Here is a 15,293-nt window from a genome sequence, read left to right as displayed (position 1 = left end):
TGCAGGTTAAGTTAGGAATAGGTGTGAAAAAACAGAGTAAAAGGCACTAAATACTTCTGTGGTTTCAAAATTCTGACAAATGAGCTGTGTAAAATACAAACATTTAGAAAAAGTCAGGGAAGCAGCAGGACAAAGCTTTTTTGGGGATTGATTTCTTTAATTTACTAAATCAAATGTCAGTGGCCGTAGGCCTATGGCGCTTCTAGTGTTAAAAGACTAGGCAATGCACATCCAGACAAACTACTGGGACCCTCGGCCAAGATTGTGTCCATTGTGCACTAAGCTGGCTGGTTAGGTGGTGTGCTGTTAACCTAGTAGCAACTAGGTGTTATTTAGGTGTATAAGGTCCCTGGCAGGTGAAAGTAACCTCTGTTTGCTCCCTCCCTCCTCAGGTGTCGGCCTTGGCATTGGACCCCTCTGGAGCCCGTCTGGTCACCGGGGGATACGACTTTGACGTGCGCTTCTGGGACTTTGCTGGGATGGATGCAGCTCTGAATTCCTTCAGAACAATACAGCCCTGCGAATGGTGTGTCCACCACCTAGACTAGAACATACACATGCCTAGCATTGGGAGCGTAACCCATTAGGCCGTCCACCCACGCAGCCAGAGCCATCAATAAACCAGGGATATTGGCCAAATGAGCCATTTTTACTTTAAAAAAAAAAGCTTATGACAAAAACACTATTCGTTGTTTGTGCTGTGTAGCGTATGCAAAACTTTACAGACCGTTTTATTGGTTTTCACTTTCCTAAAACAATAGTTGTCCACATCACGGTTCAGCTGTCAGAGATTTTAGGGATACATGCATCAGGGCATTGCATGTATACACCTATAGGCTTAGGAGTCCACTGTATGATATTAATATATATGAAGAAAGAAAAAATAGGCCTAGCCCCAGAGACAGAGAGAGATATGCCTGCGGCATGCTACGACATTGACATGCATTTCTTTGTCCTTGCCGACTATTTTTCTTTATTAAGTTAAGCATTATATTGGTAGATAATAGGAGTAACTGGTCGGAATTGCAGCAATTGCCAAGAAAGGCTAGTGCCTACCGTACCCAACAAATGACAGCAATAGGCTAATAATATTTATTTTACAACAAGCCTACTTATAACCTTAAACTAAATATGGGGCACACAATTATAAAGACAGATCAAACTTAATTTAGCCAACCAAAATGTCTCAACAGAATGAAACAAAACACTTTCAGCATTTTTTAGGAGCTGGTTTAGATTAATAAATAGGCCTACAATAATAATGATATTTTGTTTAAATTGTACATGTAAAAACAAATTGCATCCTACCTGAATAGCGAGTTGCACAGTAGCCTGCATTTGGCCGCGCCAACGTTCTTCTCATATTTGTCCACTACAATATTAAAACGTATCTCCTTGTAGGCTTTTCGCTATGGGGGGAATTCAGACCCGAGTTAAGCAAACGTAAATGGAACGTAAATTCCCTTTCTATGCGCTTGTCTCTCTGTTCTGACCTTGAACTTAAGCATGAGAATAGCATGCTATTCACCAGCTATTTGTTTGGAGTGGAGATGGAATAAATGAAGGTGTGGTGGAGGTATGTCTACAGATATGCCATATTCTGACCGTGACTTAATTCCAACACCTTTACACACGAGGAAACCATGAGTAAAGTCTAGTGAACCTACCGGTTCCAAGTGGAAAAAACATAGAAAAAAACACCATTCTCCATGCACTTTAATTTACACTGAGTTGCACCCCCCTTTGCCCTCAGAACAGCCTCAATTCATCAGGGCATGGACTCTACATGGTATCAAGCATTCCACAGGGATGCTGGCCCATGTTGATTCCATTGCTTCCCACAGTTGTGTCAAGTTGGCTAGACGTCCTTTGGGTGGTGGACCATTCTTGATACACAGGGGAAACTGCTGAGTTGAAAAACCCAGCAGCGTTGCAGTAATTGACACACTGAAACCAGTGCACCTGGCACCTACTACCATACCCTGTACAAAGGTACTTGAATATTTTGTCTTGCCCATTCATCCTCTGAATGGCAGACATACGCAATCCATGTCTCAATTGTCTTGAGGCTTGAAAATCCTTCTTTAACCTGTCTCCTCCCCTTCATCTACACTGATTGAAGTGGATTTAACAGGAGACATCAATAAGGGATAGCATTCACCTGGTCAGCAATGTTCTCCGAATTTTTTGGGGCACTGAGAATATTTCAGTTCTGCTGAGCGCAACTTACAGCGCATGTTCACTGTGAACACTGAGGCTGTACCTGCTTTAAGTTAGTTTTAACAGTGGCCAAGTAGGCTACTGTGGCTACTTGATCATAATGTAGGCCGACCAAGAGTGGCCTACCATCAAAAACAATGGAGAAAATGCATCCCATAACCTTTTAAAATGGAAATAGCTGTTCTATCATTCAGCCTACTGTAGTAACCAATGTGTGTTGTTCATTCCATGAGACATTTGAAAAAAAAAAACATGCAGGGCTTGACATTAACCTGTTTATCTACTTGTCCTTCAGACAAGGAGGTGACTGAAAATGTTGTGTTTGATGCAAATAAAATGCATTATTATTACAATGCCATTAGTACAGAGAATCAGACATATTATGTACCCTCTGCCTATTGGCTACTTAGCTTATTCAAGCCTATGCAACATTAACCAATTAACCAACTGTACCATAGCAATGCGGTTTCTGACTAGGAATACCTTTGAGATGGACCAGTTCAATCTCATGCATTTCTCTGTGGGCTGATATTTATTCTGCGGGGCAGTCCCAGGGGAGCTGCGCGGGGCAGTCTCGGGCTAATGTTTTGTACACTCGGTGTATAACTTGATAAGAGCTATTGATAAATGAGTAATCCGTTTGGAGAAGGGAATTGTAAATATAAATTACCATTTTAAATCTATTTTATCTTATAATCGCTGAGACAAATGTGAAACCACTCATATGGCAGCAACCTGAAGCATAACAACTTAAAGTGAAGTTTATGAAATGCTGTGCCATTATGCGGAATTTAAATTGTACAGCATTTTAACTTGCTCTGATGGGCACTCTTAATTATAGGCTACCCAGACTTCCTCTGTTTCCTATTTGTATCATCAGTATCGACCGTCAATAGGCCTAATAACCACACATATTCAACTGCCAATTTACTGTTAGTTCTTTTCAGTTGGTATAGCCCACATCATTCCATTTAATGACATGTTTCGTTTACCTTCATTTGCTTCCTCTGTAAACGGCGTCACGGCCGTGTGGTTGTTGCTGAGGATCATTAGTAAAAAAACATGTAGGGTGATTAAATCGTTATGTAGCGGAGAGCAGACCAAGTCGTAACAGTTTGAACCCGACGCATGGTGCAATAATTAATTGGCCGTGTCATCACACAGTTCCGTTGTTAGTGCAGGCAATAGACATGGATGTTGCCTACTATTGTACGCTATTCTCCCTATTATAATTCTGTGTGCACTAATCTTCCAACATTACCATGGGTTGAAGAGCTGAATGTGGCACTTTTCCATATTATGGTCCGTATTATCAGGTATGCTATTAGCAATAAGCATTACCACCTGTAGGCCAACTGATGCAGCACAGGCTGAAGCATGGGGTGGCCTATCTGGATTTACCCTGTTGGGCTAATCATTAGTTAGATCCCAAATATAATCTTTTAACTAGTTAGCATCCTATTGATTAATTTTATGTCCCAAAAATCTTGCATAAACACTGTGAATATAATGTAAGCCTATATGTTTAGGTAACTTGGGGTAAACTGCCACCCAGGGTAACACGTTCCCTGTTTGTACTTCTCCAAGAAACCACTTCATAGGGTGGCGTTTTAAATCAAAGTTACTCTACAATTGACCCGTTCGTTAGCCCCACTCTCCCTATGCACTCACAGGGATTTGCAGAGGTGTATGGCGCTTAACCATGACACTGCAGTTTGCGTGTATTTAGGAGTTGACAAATATATTAAGTAGGAATGGAAAGCTGGGATCGCCTTTTTAACAAAGGCCATTTAAACTGCTATTTCCCCCACGATTAGAGGAATTGTTGTGCATTGACTGCTTGTCAGAATGCAGGTTTCCCTCCCTATGGCACTCGTAACTTAAATGCGCCTCGAGAGGAATATTTATCTCATGTAGAACACACAACAACAAGCCGACTATGTAAACAGATCAACTATTCTACTATGGGGTTGTCTGATTTGTGGCGTGTTCAAAGTGCGCCACGACAGATATTTTTTCATGTTACATATTTTTTGGCCATGGAGGCAATGATTGTGCTGTGGCGCAGCGCCACTGTTAAATGACTGCAGCGGAAACACTGTTCCAATATCGCATCGATCGAACTTGAGATATGGCAACTTTCAGGATGAATCAAACCACAGTTTTTTTTTATTCACCAATATATTTAGTGTGTAAAGGCTCTCTAAACCTTTTTTTATGGTTCATAAATACTTTCCCAACCCTAAATAATCTACAAGATCAGAGTATTTTTAAGTCTACCAATTGGTGCTGAAACAGAGACGAATATGCATATATTTAGATGGCTTTATTTCATTGATCCCTAATATTCTGTTCTTTCAATATATTCTAGTGAGTCTGATATGCATGATATGCACCCCGGGACAATTTGTCCTGCTACAATTGTATTTATCGCCTTTTAATTTATTATATTGGCCAAAAAACGTCAATTACCAGCTAAGGAAACCCTGCTATCAAAATGCTCATACACATGCACAAACATGTTGTTGTATTGCTTCAGAGCACCTCGTATTAACTGTAGTACCTCATGTCAGAGGAATGGATCTTCTCCCTTTAATTAAATGGACCTAACCTAAATACTGTATACTCGGATGCAGATGAGAGAAGAGCTTGTGTATGTGTTTGTGTCCATGTGTATCACTGTGCGTATTTAATGTTTGTTTCGTGGAACCCATCAATGAATACATTCTCTCAGGGGTTTTGAGAACCAATGGGCTGAGCTGGAGCGGGCTTTCCCTGAATCTTATTAGCAGAACTCTACGCCACATTTAGCCTGATTACAGAGCCGTCCAATAGTCTCTGCGGTCACTGACACACTAGGCCATATTTGGAGAGCCGTGTGAAGCCCACTGTTTCTCCATCGACCTGCAGGGCACGCTAGAGTTAAAAACTAGGGGTTATTTCCACTTAATGAGGAACCTTGATTGGTTTAGTGTTGTTGACTCTTCCTCCGAAGGAAATGTAGTGATGGCTGTCTGTGCTCCAGCCCCTGGAGGTAGGAACAGAGATGTTAACCCAGTTTTATTTCACTATGGTCCCACTCCCTAAGCGTTCGGCTCCCCGCACGAAACCTGGCTGGCCCCTCTACCCCCCGCTGTGTTAATGCAGTTTGATATTGACCTGAATTGCTATCTGCACTTTGGGAGAGTGGTTATGTGTGTGTGTGTGTTTGCGTGACACGTGTGGTGTGCGTTGAGTAGGAGGTAACAGTAACAGTTCAGCGCATAGATTGGCATTGTGAATGGGTTGCTGGTGTAGCTAAATCCCAATCTTTGGGCTCATATTTGAACCTCTCCACTCCTTTTCTTGCTGGAAAGAAGAAACCCAACTATGTGTAGTGCAGCCAAGGTTAGCTTCGGTGTGTGTTACATTCTTCTGTCCCAGTCTAACAGACTTTTCATTGTGTTGAGTCTGAGGGACAAGACAGAGAGAGGCCCAGACCTAGACATCTCCACTGTTTGTCTGTCTGGTCCAAATCAAATGGGCCGAACGTCTGACTGTTTCCGCTAACTCTCTGTGATGTGTGTTGTCACGGTTCCTATGGTAACAGGTTTTTGTCTAAAACTGCTTCAGGATTTAAAGCTGTTATATGACATCGCTGTAGCTCTGATGCCGTACACGTTCAGACTTAGCAGATGTCTCTCACCAATTCAACAGAAACTCCCACAAAGACACTTACCGCACGCATTTCATGAATGACCAATGGTAGCCACGGGAATGATAAGTAAAAAAGCTTTGCCTTTCTCATCCTCTCCCATTGTGTCCCCTCTCAGCCACCAGATCAGGTCCCTGCAATACAGCATCACTGGTGATGTCATCCTGGTGGTCTCTGGGAATGCCCAGGCCAAGGTGTTGGACCGAGACGGGTTCCCGGTCATGGAGTGTCCCAAGGGAGACCAGTACATCGTGGACATGGCTAACACCAAGGTACACACTCATCCACCACCTACTCTCTGATATGTGCTTCCTCTGTTACTGAGAAGGGAAGAGATATAGCCATCGGACACTATGGCCTTCCAGCCCCCCTTTCGGTGGCCGCTCAAACAAGCATTCGGGCCTGGGCCTTAGCTTTGTGTCAGAGATGACCCCTGCACTGTATGTTCTGCAGCTGCAGGTTAGTTTGTGTATGGGGGTAATGATGTGTACTGTACTTCCAGCTGGGAGCAGTCAGAGTGGAGTAGGAGAGGGTCACGATGACATTCACAACTAGATCATGCCGTGGTGACCGACCACTGACCAAGGTCGCGTTTGTTCAATGCGTCTTGGGTGAACAGTTTTTGCTGTCTAAAAGGCCGTTGCTGATTGTCCATTCGCAGAGCATGTTCTGCATGGTGGCTGAGACACCTGTGAGAATGATGTGATAGAGGTGACTTCCCCAGTAGGAGAACTACTGTAGAGTGTCGCTCTGTCTCTACATTCCTGTGGATCCAATGCTCCATTGGGGCTGTAGCTGGTGGCAGGGTTCTGGGTAGCGAAGCTCTGCTGAAGGTGACCCAGCTAATGTAGTGTGTCCAAAACCAATTCTCTCACATCCCTACATCACCACCACACACACACACACACACACACTAGTCTCTCTCTTTCTCCCTTACTCTCTTCTGCTCTCTGTCTCTTTGCACAGCACCCACCCATATGCTCACTCACTCACTCACTCACTCACTCACTCACTCACTCACTCACTCACTCACTCACTCACTCACTCACTCACTCACTCACTCACTCACTCACTCACTCACTCACTCACTCACTCACACACACACACACACACACACACACACACACACACACACACACTAGTCTCTCTCTTTCTACCTCACTCTCTTCTGCTCTCTGTCTCTTGCACAGCACCCACCCATATGCTCACACACACACACACACACACACACACACACACACACACACACACACACACACACACACACACACACACACACACACACACACACACACACACAGTGTGTGAGAGAGGGCCGGGAATTATCACGATACTTTGGTTAGCATAACGATATGCATTGCAATTTTCACGATTCTATATGTATTGCGATTCGATACTGTGATTTTCTGGCGATTCGATGTTCCAAACATACTGATCATCATGTCTGCTGCAGAGGGACAAGAGAGAGCCATGATAATTTTTGTATAATTTTTTCCCCCGTGTTTCAGTCCAATTTTGTGGTGTCCAGTTGGTAGTTACAGTTTTGTCTCATCGCTGCAACTCCCATACAGACTCGGGAGAGGCAAAGGTCGAGTGTCGTGCGTCCCCCGAAACACGACCCGCCATGCCGCACTGCTTCTTGACACACTGCTCGCTTAACCCGGAAGCCAGCCGCACAAATATGTCGGAGGAAACACCGTACACCTGTCGACCGTGTCAGCGTGCATGTGCCCGGCCCGCCACAGGAGTTGCTAGAGCGACTCAACAAATTGGATGCAGTCTATCACAGTGCCATCCGTTTTGTCACCAAAGCCCCATATACTACCCACCATACTATCCATCCCCCCATCACTAACACACGCACTAAAGGCTTTCCATGGTTTCCTAGTATCAGTGAGGCTGATTTTTCCACCCAGGTTTCTGTTTGTAATTAGGATTATTCTTTTTGATGTGGTGTTTACTGTCAAGTGTGTTTGTCAGTCTGGTTCTAATCAGGCATTGGCAGTTGGCTGTCCTCTCCTGTTCTGTTGGGCAGGAGGGGAATCAGAGGTGCATAGCAACGGTAGTTCCTCCAGTCCAATTAAAAGACTGTGAAAGACCGGAGCTGTTTGTTTTGATGCCTTTTGCCGGAACGTGGAAGTAATTCAGTCATTTACAAAACCATTTAAGCTCTAAACATACAACACCGTTTGTGGACTGTACCCTAAGCATTACAAGTATAGGTTGAAATACTTTTTTGTTCTCCATCTGTGAATATTCAAAGTAGTCCTTGTATTTTACAGTATGGGGAGATATAGCATTTAAATGCTATAAATGAGAGAGAATGACGGTTTGATAAGTTGTGGTAAAGGGGAACATAGTACAGTGGAAGCCGGGCCGTGTCCAGTCCCATGGTAAAAGGGCTAAGAGGATCTCACAGTGAGCAGGCAGGCCTCTCCACAATTCACACACTGATGTCATTTTGCTCAACTCCTGTCCTCTCTGTCAGGTTGAGATATGTCATGTCTGAACTCTCTCGGCTGCACGTCGGAGAAATCCCCTGCCCTCTCGGTGCGAGAGGGCCTCTCTCTGGGCAGTCGCTCTTTGAAGATGTTATTTGTTATGGCTATTTCTGTGCGTGCTTTTTTTTACCAGAGGAGAGCCCTGCTGGAGGTCACAGTGCTATGAGCTCTCAGTTTTGAGGCAGAGGGCGCTCCACTGGGCCTGGCTGGCTCTGGTGTTTAGGGGTCAGGGGGGGTTCTCCTTCCCTGTAGGTCCATCTCTTTTCTCTGGAGAAGGACCATGGGCTAACTAGGAGCAGTGAGATCAGGCTGCTATGCACGACGTGCCACTCTCTGTAAAATAGATGTTTGGTCGTTACTTGTTTAAATCCAGATTCCTCAGTGCTGATTGGGTAAAATTATAGCCATTTAACTACGTTTCTGTCTGTCTTTTTATTTCAGGGTCACACTGCCATGCTGAACAGCGGCTGTTGGCACCCCAAGATTAAGGACGAGTTTATGACCTGCTCCAACGACGGGTGAGTTGTATGTGCGTGTATGTGCGTGTGCGTTTCTCTGTGCCGGTGAATCTGAGATTCACAGGGACAGACAAACGCACTGTTACAAGCTGGCAGTGGTGGAAAAAGTACTCATTTGTCATACTTGAGTAAAAGTTAAGATACCTTAATAGACAATGACTCAAGTAAAAGTCACCCAGTAAAATACTACTTGAGTAAAAGTTGGTTTTAAATATACTTAAGTATCAAAAGTGAATGTAATTGCTAAAATATACTTAAGTATCAGAAGTATATATCATTTCAAATTCCTTAAGCAAACCAGACTGTCCCAATTCATTTATTTTTACATTTTTTTATTGGTGGATAGCCAGGGACAAACTCCAATACTCAGACATCATTTACAAATGAAGGATTTGTGTTCAGTGAGTCCGCCAGATCAGAGGCTGTAGGAATGACCAGGGATGTTCTCTTGATAAGTGTGTGAATTGGACCATTTTCCTTTCAAAATGTAACGAGTACTTTTGTGTGTCAGGGAAAATGTATGGAGTAAAAAGTACATTATTTTCTTTAGGAATGTAGTGAAGTAAAAGTTGGCAAAAATATAAATAGTCAAGTACATATACACCCCAAAACTACTTAAGTAGTACTTTAAAGTATTTTTACTGAAGTACTTTACACCACTGCAAACTGGCTACCACCCAGTACTCAACCCTGCCCTATGTACATAGTCATTGAAAACTGGTCACTTTAATAATGTTTACATACTGTTTTGCCCACTTCATATGTATATACTGTATTCTAGTCAAGGCTCATCATATATCTACTGCTGTACACACCTTTTCTATTCATATACTGTCCATAATGTCAACACACACCATCATATACATACAGTATATATTTATATTCCGGACTCTGACATCGCTCGTTCTATTTCAGTATTTCTTAATTCCTTTATTTACATTTTTGGGGTTTGCATGTATTGTTTTGCGTTGTTAGTTATTACTGCACTGGTAATAAGAGTCTCGGGCCGACTCTCTTCTCTGTATACATCAATGATATCGCTCTTGCTGCTGGTGAGTCTCTGATCCACCTCTACGCAGACGACACCATTCTGTATACTTCTGGCCCTTCTTTGGACACTGTGTTAACTAACCTCCAGACGAGCGTCAATGCCATACAACTCTCCTTCCGTGGCCTCCAACTGCTCTTAAATGCAAGTAAAACTAAATGCATGCTCTTCAACCGATCGCTGCCCGCAACTGCCCGCCCGTCCAGCATCACTACTCTGGACGGTTCTGACTTAGAATATGTGGACAACTACAAATACCTAGGTGTCTGGTTAGACTGTAAACTCTCCTTCCAGACTCACATTAAGCATCTCCAATCCAAAATTAAATCTAGAATCGCCTTCCTATTTCGCAACAAAGCATCCTTCACTCATGCTGCCAAACATACCCTCGTAAAACGGACTATCCTACCGATCCTTGACTTCGGCGATGTCATTTACAAAATAGCCTCCAACACTCTACTCAGCGAATTGGATGCAGTCTATCACAGTGCCATCCGTTTTGTCATCAAAGCCCCATATACTACCCACCACTGCGACCTGTATGCTCTCGTTGGCTGGCCCTCGCTTAATATTCGTCGCCAAACCCATTGGCTCCAGGTCATCTATCAGTCTTTGCTAGGTATAGCCCCGCCTTATCTCAGTTCACTGATCACCGTAGCAGCACCCACCCATGGCGCGCGCTCCAGCAGGTATATTTCTAGTCACCCCCAAAGCCAATTCCTCCTTTACTGACTGTATGTTTGTTTATTCCATGTGTAACACTGTGTTATTGTTTGTCTTATCTTGGCCAGGTCGCAGTTGTAAATGAGAACTTGTTCTCAACTAGCCTACCTGGTTAAATAAAGGTGAAATAATGTTTTTTTTTCAACTGCTGGAGGTAGGAACTTAAGCATTTCGCTATCCCCTGCAAAATATGTGTACCCGACCATTACAATTGTATTTGATTTAAATGAACACAGCACTAGGCTGTCTCCTACAGCTGGAGGGCTCTATCAGAGCTGGGATGAGTGGCTTAATTGGTTTGCGAAAGGCAGTAATGAGCTGAATAAGGGTGCACTGCCATGTCTCACTGGTTTCTCAGAATGGCACCATGCAACTCATGCCTACTTGGTCACTAATCTTCCGAACAACAGGATTATGTGGATCAGGACCCCCACCGGAGAAGAAGACACTAAACTATTCTTACAGGGAATAAACTAGTCGGATAATCTCACCAAAATGTAAGGACAGCAATGCCGGTGTATGATCACTAGAGTCTTTGTTTGAGCTGGGGTACAGTGGCTTATCAAGGATCAGCCGGAGGATTTCAAATTAACATATCCCTTTAAGACTCATTTTCATTGAGATCACCTGGGCATCAATATGGCCCTCTCTGAAGTCTATTTCCAATTCAACAGTTACTAGGCAGTATAAGTTTGAGCTTCCAAAAATGCTGGTTTATCATTGCTGACAATATAAACTCAGCAAAAAAGGAAACATCCTCACTGTGAACTGCGTTTATTTTCAGCAAACTTCACGTGTGTAAATATTTGTATGAACATAACAAGATTCAACAACTGAGACATAAAATGAGCAAGTTCCACAGACATGTGACTAACAGAAATTGAATAATGTGTCCCTGAACAAAGGGGGGGTCAAAATCATAAGTAGCAGTCAGTATCTGGTGTGGCCACCAGCTGCATTAAGTACTGCAGTGCATCTCCTCCTCATGGACTGCACCAGATTTGCCCATTCTTGCTGTGGGATGTTACCCCACTCTTCCACCAAGGCACCTGCAAGTTCCCAGGCATTTCTGGGGGGAAGGGCCCTAGCCCTCACCCTCCGATCCAACAGGTCCCAGACGTGCTCAATAGGATTGAGATCTGGGCTCTTCGCTGGCCATGGCAGAACACTGACATTCCTGTCTTGCAGGAAATCACGCACAGAACGAGCAGTATGGCTGGTGGCATTGTCATGCTGGTGGGTCATGTCAGGATGAGCCTGCAGGAAGGGTACCACATGAGGGAGGAGGATGTCTTCCCTGTAACGCACAGCGTTGAGATTGCCTGCAATGACAACAAGCTCAGTCCGATGATGCTGTGACACACCGCCCTAGACCATGACGGATCCTCCACCTCCAAATCGATCCAGAGTACAGGCCTCGGTGTAACGCTCATTCCTTCGACGATAAACGCGAATCCGACCATTACCCCTGGTGAGACAAAAGCGCGACTCGTCAGAGAAGAGCACTTTTTGCCAGTCCTGTCTGGTCCAGCGACGGTGGGTTTGTGCCCATAGGCGACGTTGTTGCCGGTGATGTCTGGTGAGGACCTGCCTTACAACAGGCCTATAAGCCCTCAGTCCAGCCTCTCTCAGCCTATTCCGGACAGTTTGAGCACTGATGGAGGGATTGTGCGTTCCAGGTGTAACTTGGGCAGTTGTTGTTGTCATCCTGTGTCTGTCCCGCAGGTCTGATGTTCGGATGTACCAATCCTGTGCAGATGTTGTTACACGTGGTCTGCCACTGCGAGGACGATCAGCTGTCTGTCCTGTCTCCCTGTAGTGCTGTCTTATGCGTCTCACAGTACGCACATTGCAATTTATTGCCCTGGCCACATCTGCAGTCCTCATGCCTCATTGCAGCATACCTAAGGCACGTTCACGCAGATGAGCAGAGACCCTGGGCATCTTTCTTTTGGTGTTTTTCAGTCAGTAGAAAGGCCTCTTTAGTGTCCTAAGTTTTCATAACTGTGACCTTAATTGCCAACCGTCTGTAAGCTGTTAGTGTCTTAACGACCATTCCACTGGTGCATGTTCATTAATTGTTAATGGTTCATTGAACAAGCATGGGAAACAGTGTTTAAACTCTTTACAATGAAGTTATTTGGATTTTTACGAATTATCTTTACGAATTATCTTTGAAAAACAGGGTCCTGAAAAAGGGACGTTTCTTTTTTGCTGAGTTTAGTTTCCCATCATCTCACTTGTCACCAGCAGGGAGTCCTCTAGGCTAAGCTATGCCTCTGGGACCCTTGGTCTGTCCTCACCTCTCTCACAGTGTGTAGTCACCTCCTGGAGCTTTCATTGGGGAAAATCTCTGTTTTCAGAATACAATGGTAATACAATACAGAATTATCCATGTAACCTACTACACTTTCACAAGCCCTCTGTTTGTTATGTTGTCCTCTAGCCAATTGGTTTCCCCATAGAGCTTATCTCAGGGGCTGTAGTGTTTCTATGTTTATGGGCGGGATCCATGTGTGTGTGTGTGTGTGTTTCTCTGAACATGTTTATGTATGTGTGTGTATATGTGTGAGAGAGCGAAAGGGAGAGAACCCCAGTGATGAGTCTAAGTGAGTGTGACAGGCAGCGGCGCAGAAACCCAACACCATGATCAGGACTGAAAACAAGGCTGAGGAGGGTAGGGGCTGGGACCAGTGTTCACCTCTGACCGTCTCTTCTCGCTGCCAGCTCTCCCTCCCAGATGTGGCGCGGGGGCTAGCTGCTTTATTTAGCTTTACGTTGGGTTCTGGGAATCCTCACGTGGCACGTTTGCACTGGGGGTTGCAAGCCCAGTTCTGGGAGTAGAGCAGTGGACAGAGAGCCGTTTGCAGCCGCGACCAGCTGTAGATGTGAAGGGTCCCCAGCGGGAGGGTCCGGAGCGGGTCACTACAGCTCCCTGGGCCACAGGGATCAGGACAGGAAGGGAATGTCCAGTGGCCTGCTTTCAGGAGGTCCCTCTTCTTTCAAAGTCTCTCTCCCTCTCCTGCCCTCCATCCCTCCCCTCTGTCTCCCTCAATCACACGTCTCACTCTAAGAGGCCTCGGGGAACCGATGATTGTCGGGCGGATGTTGTGAAAGGGGATGTTTGGGACTTTCTATGACTGCCTCTTGTGAGCTAGGTGAGGTACACTGTTCACTATGAGTAACTGAGGTCAGAACTGGAAGGGACTGAATGAGGCATACCGTGAAGTGTTAGTTTCAATGAATTGCCGCTGACAGTAAGAAACAGTTCATGCGTCGTCATTGGGTAATGATGATCAGCGTGGGAGGTACACCCAGTAGACCTCACAGCACAGGGAGCTGGGCTGTAGCCTGGGTTTTCACCTCAGGCAGTTATCTAAAGGCCCAGTGATTCTGACGGTGTTGTATGAAAATGTATGCTCTCACTACTGTAAGTCGCCCTGGATATGAGCGCCTGCTAAATGAATGAAATGGAAATGTTGTCTCTCTTTCACTCCTCCCCACTCCTCCAGTCCCATTCAGTGGTCCCAGTGGGGAGCCTGGATGTCTTGGCTGCTGTGTGTGTGACTCTGTCTGACAATGGGCCAGATAAACCAGGACCCAGGGCTTCTATTTCTGAAGTCCAGAGGAGGGCCAGCCGTACCGCCTGGTGCTGTTCGTCTGTCTTCCTGACAACAGACCAGTGTTACCACCCAGATTTAATAGGTTCTCTCTCCCTCTATTGTTCTGAAGCCGCTTTTGATGTGCTGCTTTCGATGCTTTAATGTACTAGCTCTTTCAGGGCTCTACGCTGACCTTTTTTTACCAGGAGCACATGTGCCCCTAAGTTGAAATATTTAGAAGCACAATGACAAATATTTAAGATTAAATGCCGTTTTCTTTAGCAATGGTGCAAGCATGACGGTCATGTATCTGTACAGTGAAGTAATCATTGCAACAATTATCATCTAGGGGATTTTTTTGTTCTTTAGTAAACTGTAGTATACTGTAGAGTACTATACTACGCACTGTAGTGTCTCTCAATCATGTGTAGTACTTGTTGTAGAATACTATGCTAAATACTACAGTATTTTCCGCAAAACAAACACTGTAGTAAATACTACAGTAATGTCCGCAAAAACACCACAGTATTTATTAATTAACATATACCCTGCCCATTCTCCTCCCCCATATCCCAATTTGTGCCACTCATTAGTGGAAAACCTACATGCCAAGTACACAGTCCATTCGGAAAGTATTCAGATACCTTGACTTTTTCCACATTTTGTTACGTTACAGCCTTATTCTAAAATGGATAAAATAGAAAATGTTCCTCATCAATCTACACACGAATCCCTGAGCTGACAAGGTAAAAATCTGTTGTTCTGGCCCTGAACAAGGCAGTTAACCCACTGTTCCTAGGCCGTCATTGAAAATAAAAATTTGTTCTTAACTGACTTGCCTAGTTAAATAGAATAAATAAATAATAAAAGGTGCAAGGGTACCAAAAATGTTGTGCAACATTGAAGGTCCCCAAGAACTCAGTGGCCATTATTCTTAAATGGAAGAAGTTTGGAACCACCAAGACTATTCCTAGAGCTGGCCTCACG

The 15,293-nt window shown here is 44.5% G+C and overlaps 1 protein-coding gene across 1 annotated transcript in view; it reads left to right on the top strand.

The window, feature by feature from the left end:
- Positions 1-15,293, top strand: part of LOC120026274 (WD repeat-containing protein 70) — an 85,034-nt gene that overhangs the window by 8,929 nt on the left and 60,812 nt on the right. Inside the window, exons 7-9 of the mRNA XM_038971101.1 lie at positions 393-526; positions 6,033-6,186; positions 8,857-8,933. Coding sequence (XP_038827029.1) covers positions 393-526; positions 6,033-6,186; positions 8,857-8,933 — 365 coding nt within the window. The remainder of the gene's footprint in view (positions 1-392; positions 527-6,032; positions 6,187-8,856; positions 8,934-15,293) is intronic.

The sequence above is a fragment of the Salvelinus namaycush genome, chromosome 31, assembly GCF_016432855.1.
Source record: "Salvelinus namaycush isolate Seneca chromosome 31, SaNama_1.0, whole genome shotgun sequence".
Lineage (NCBI taxonomy): Eukaryota > Metazoa > Chordata > Actinopteri > Salmoniformes > Salmonidae > Salvelinus > Salvelinus namaycush.
Note: the sequence above shows the minus strand (reverse complement) of the source record. Positions and strands in the feature narration are given on the sequence as shown.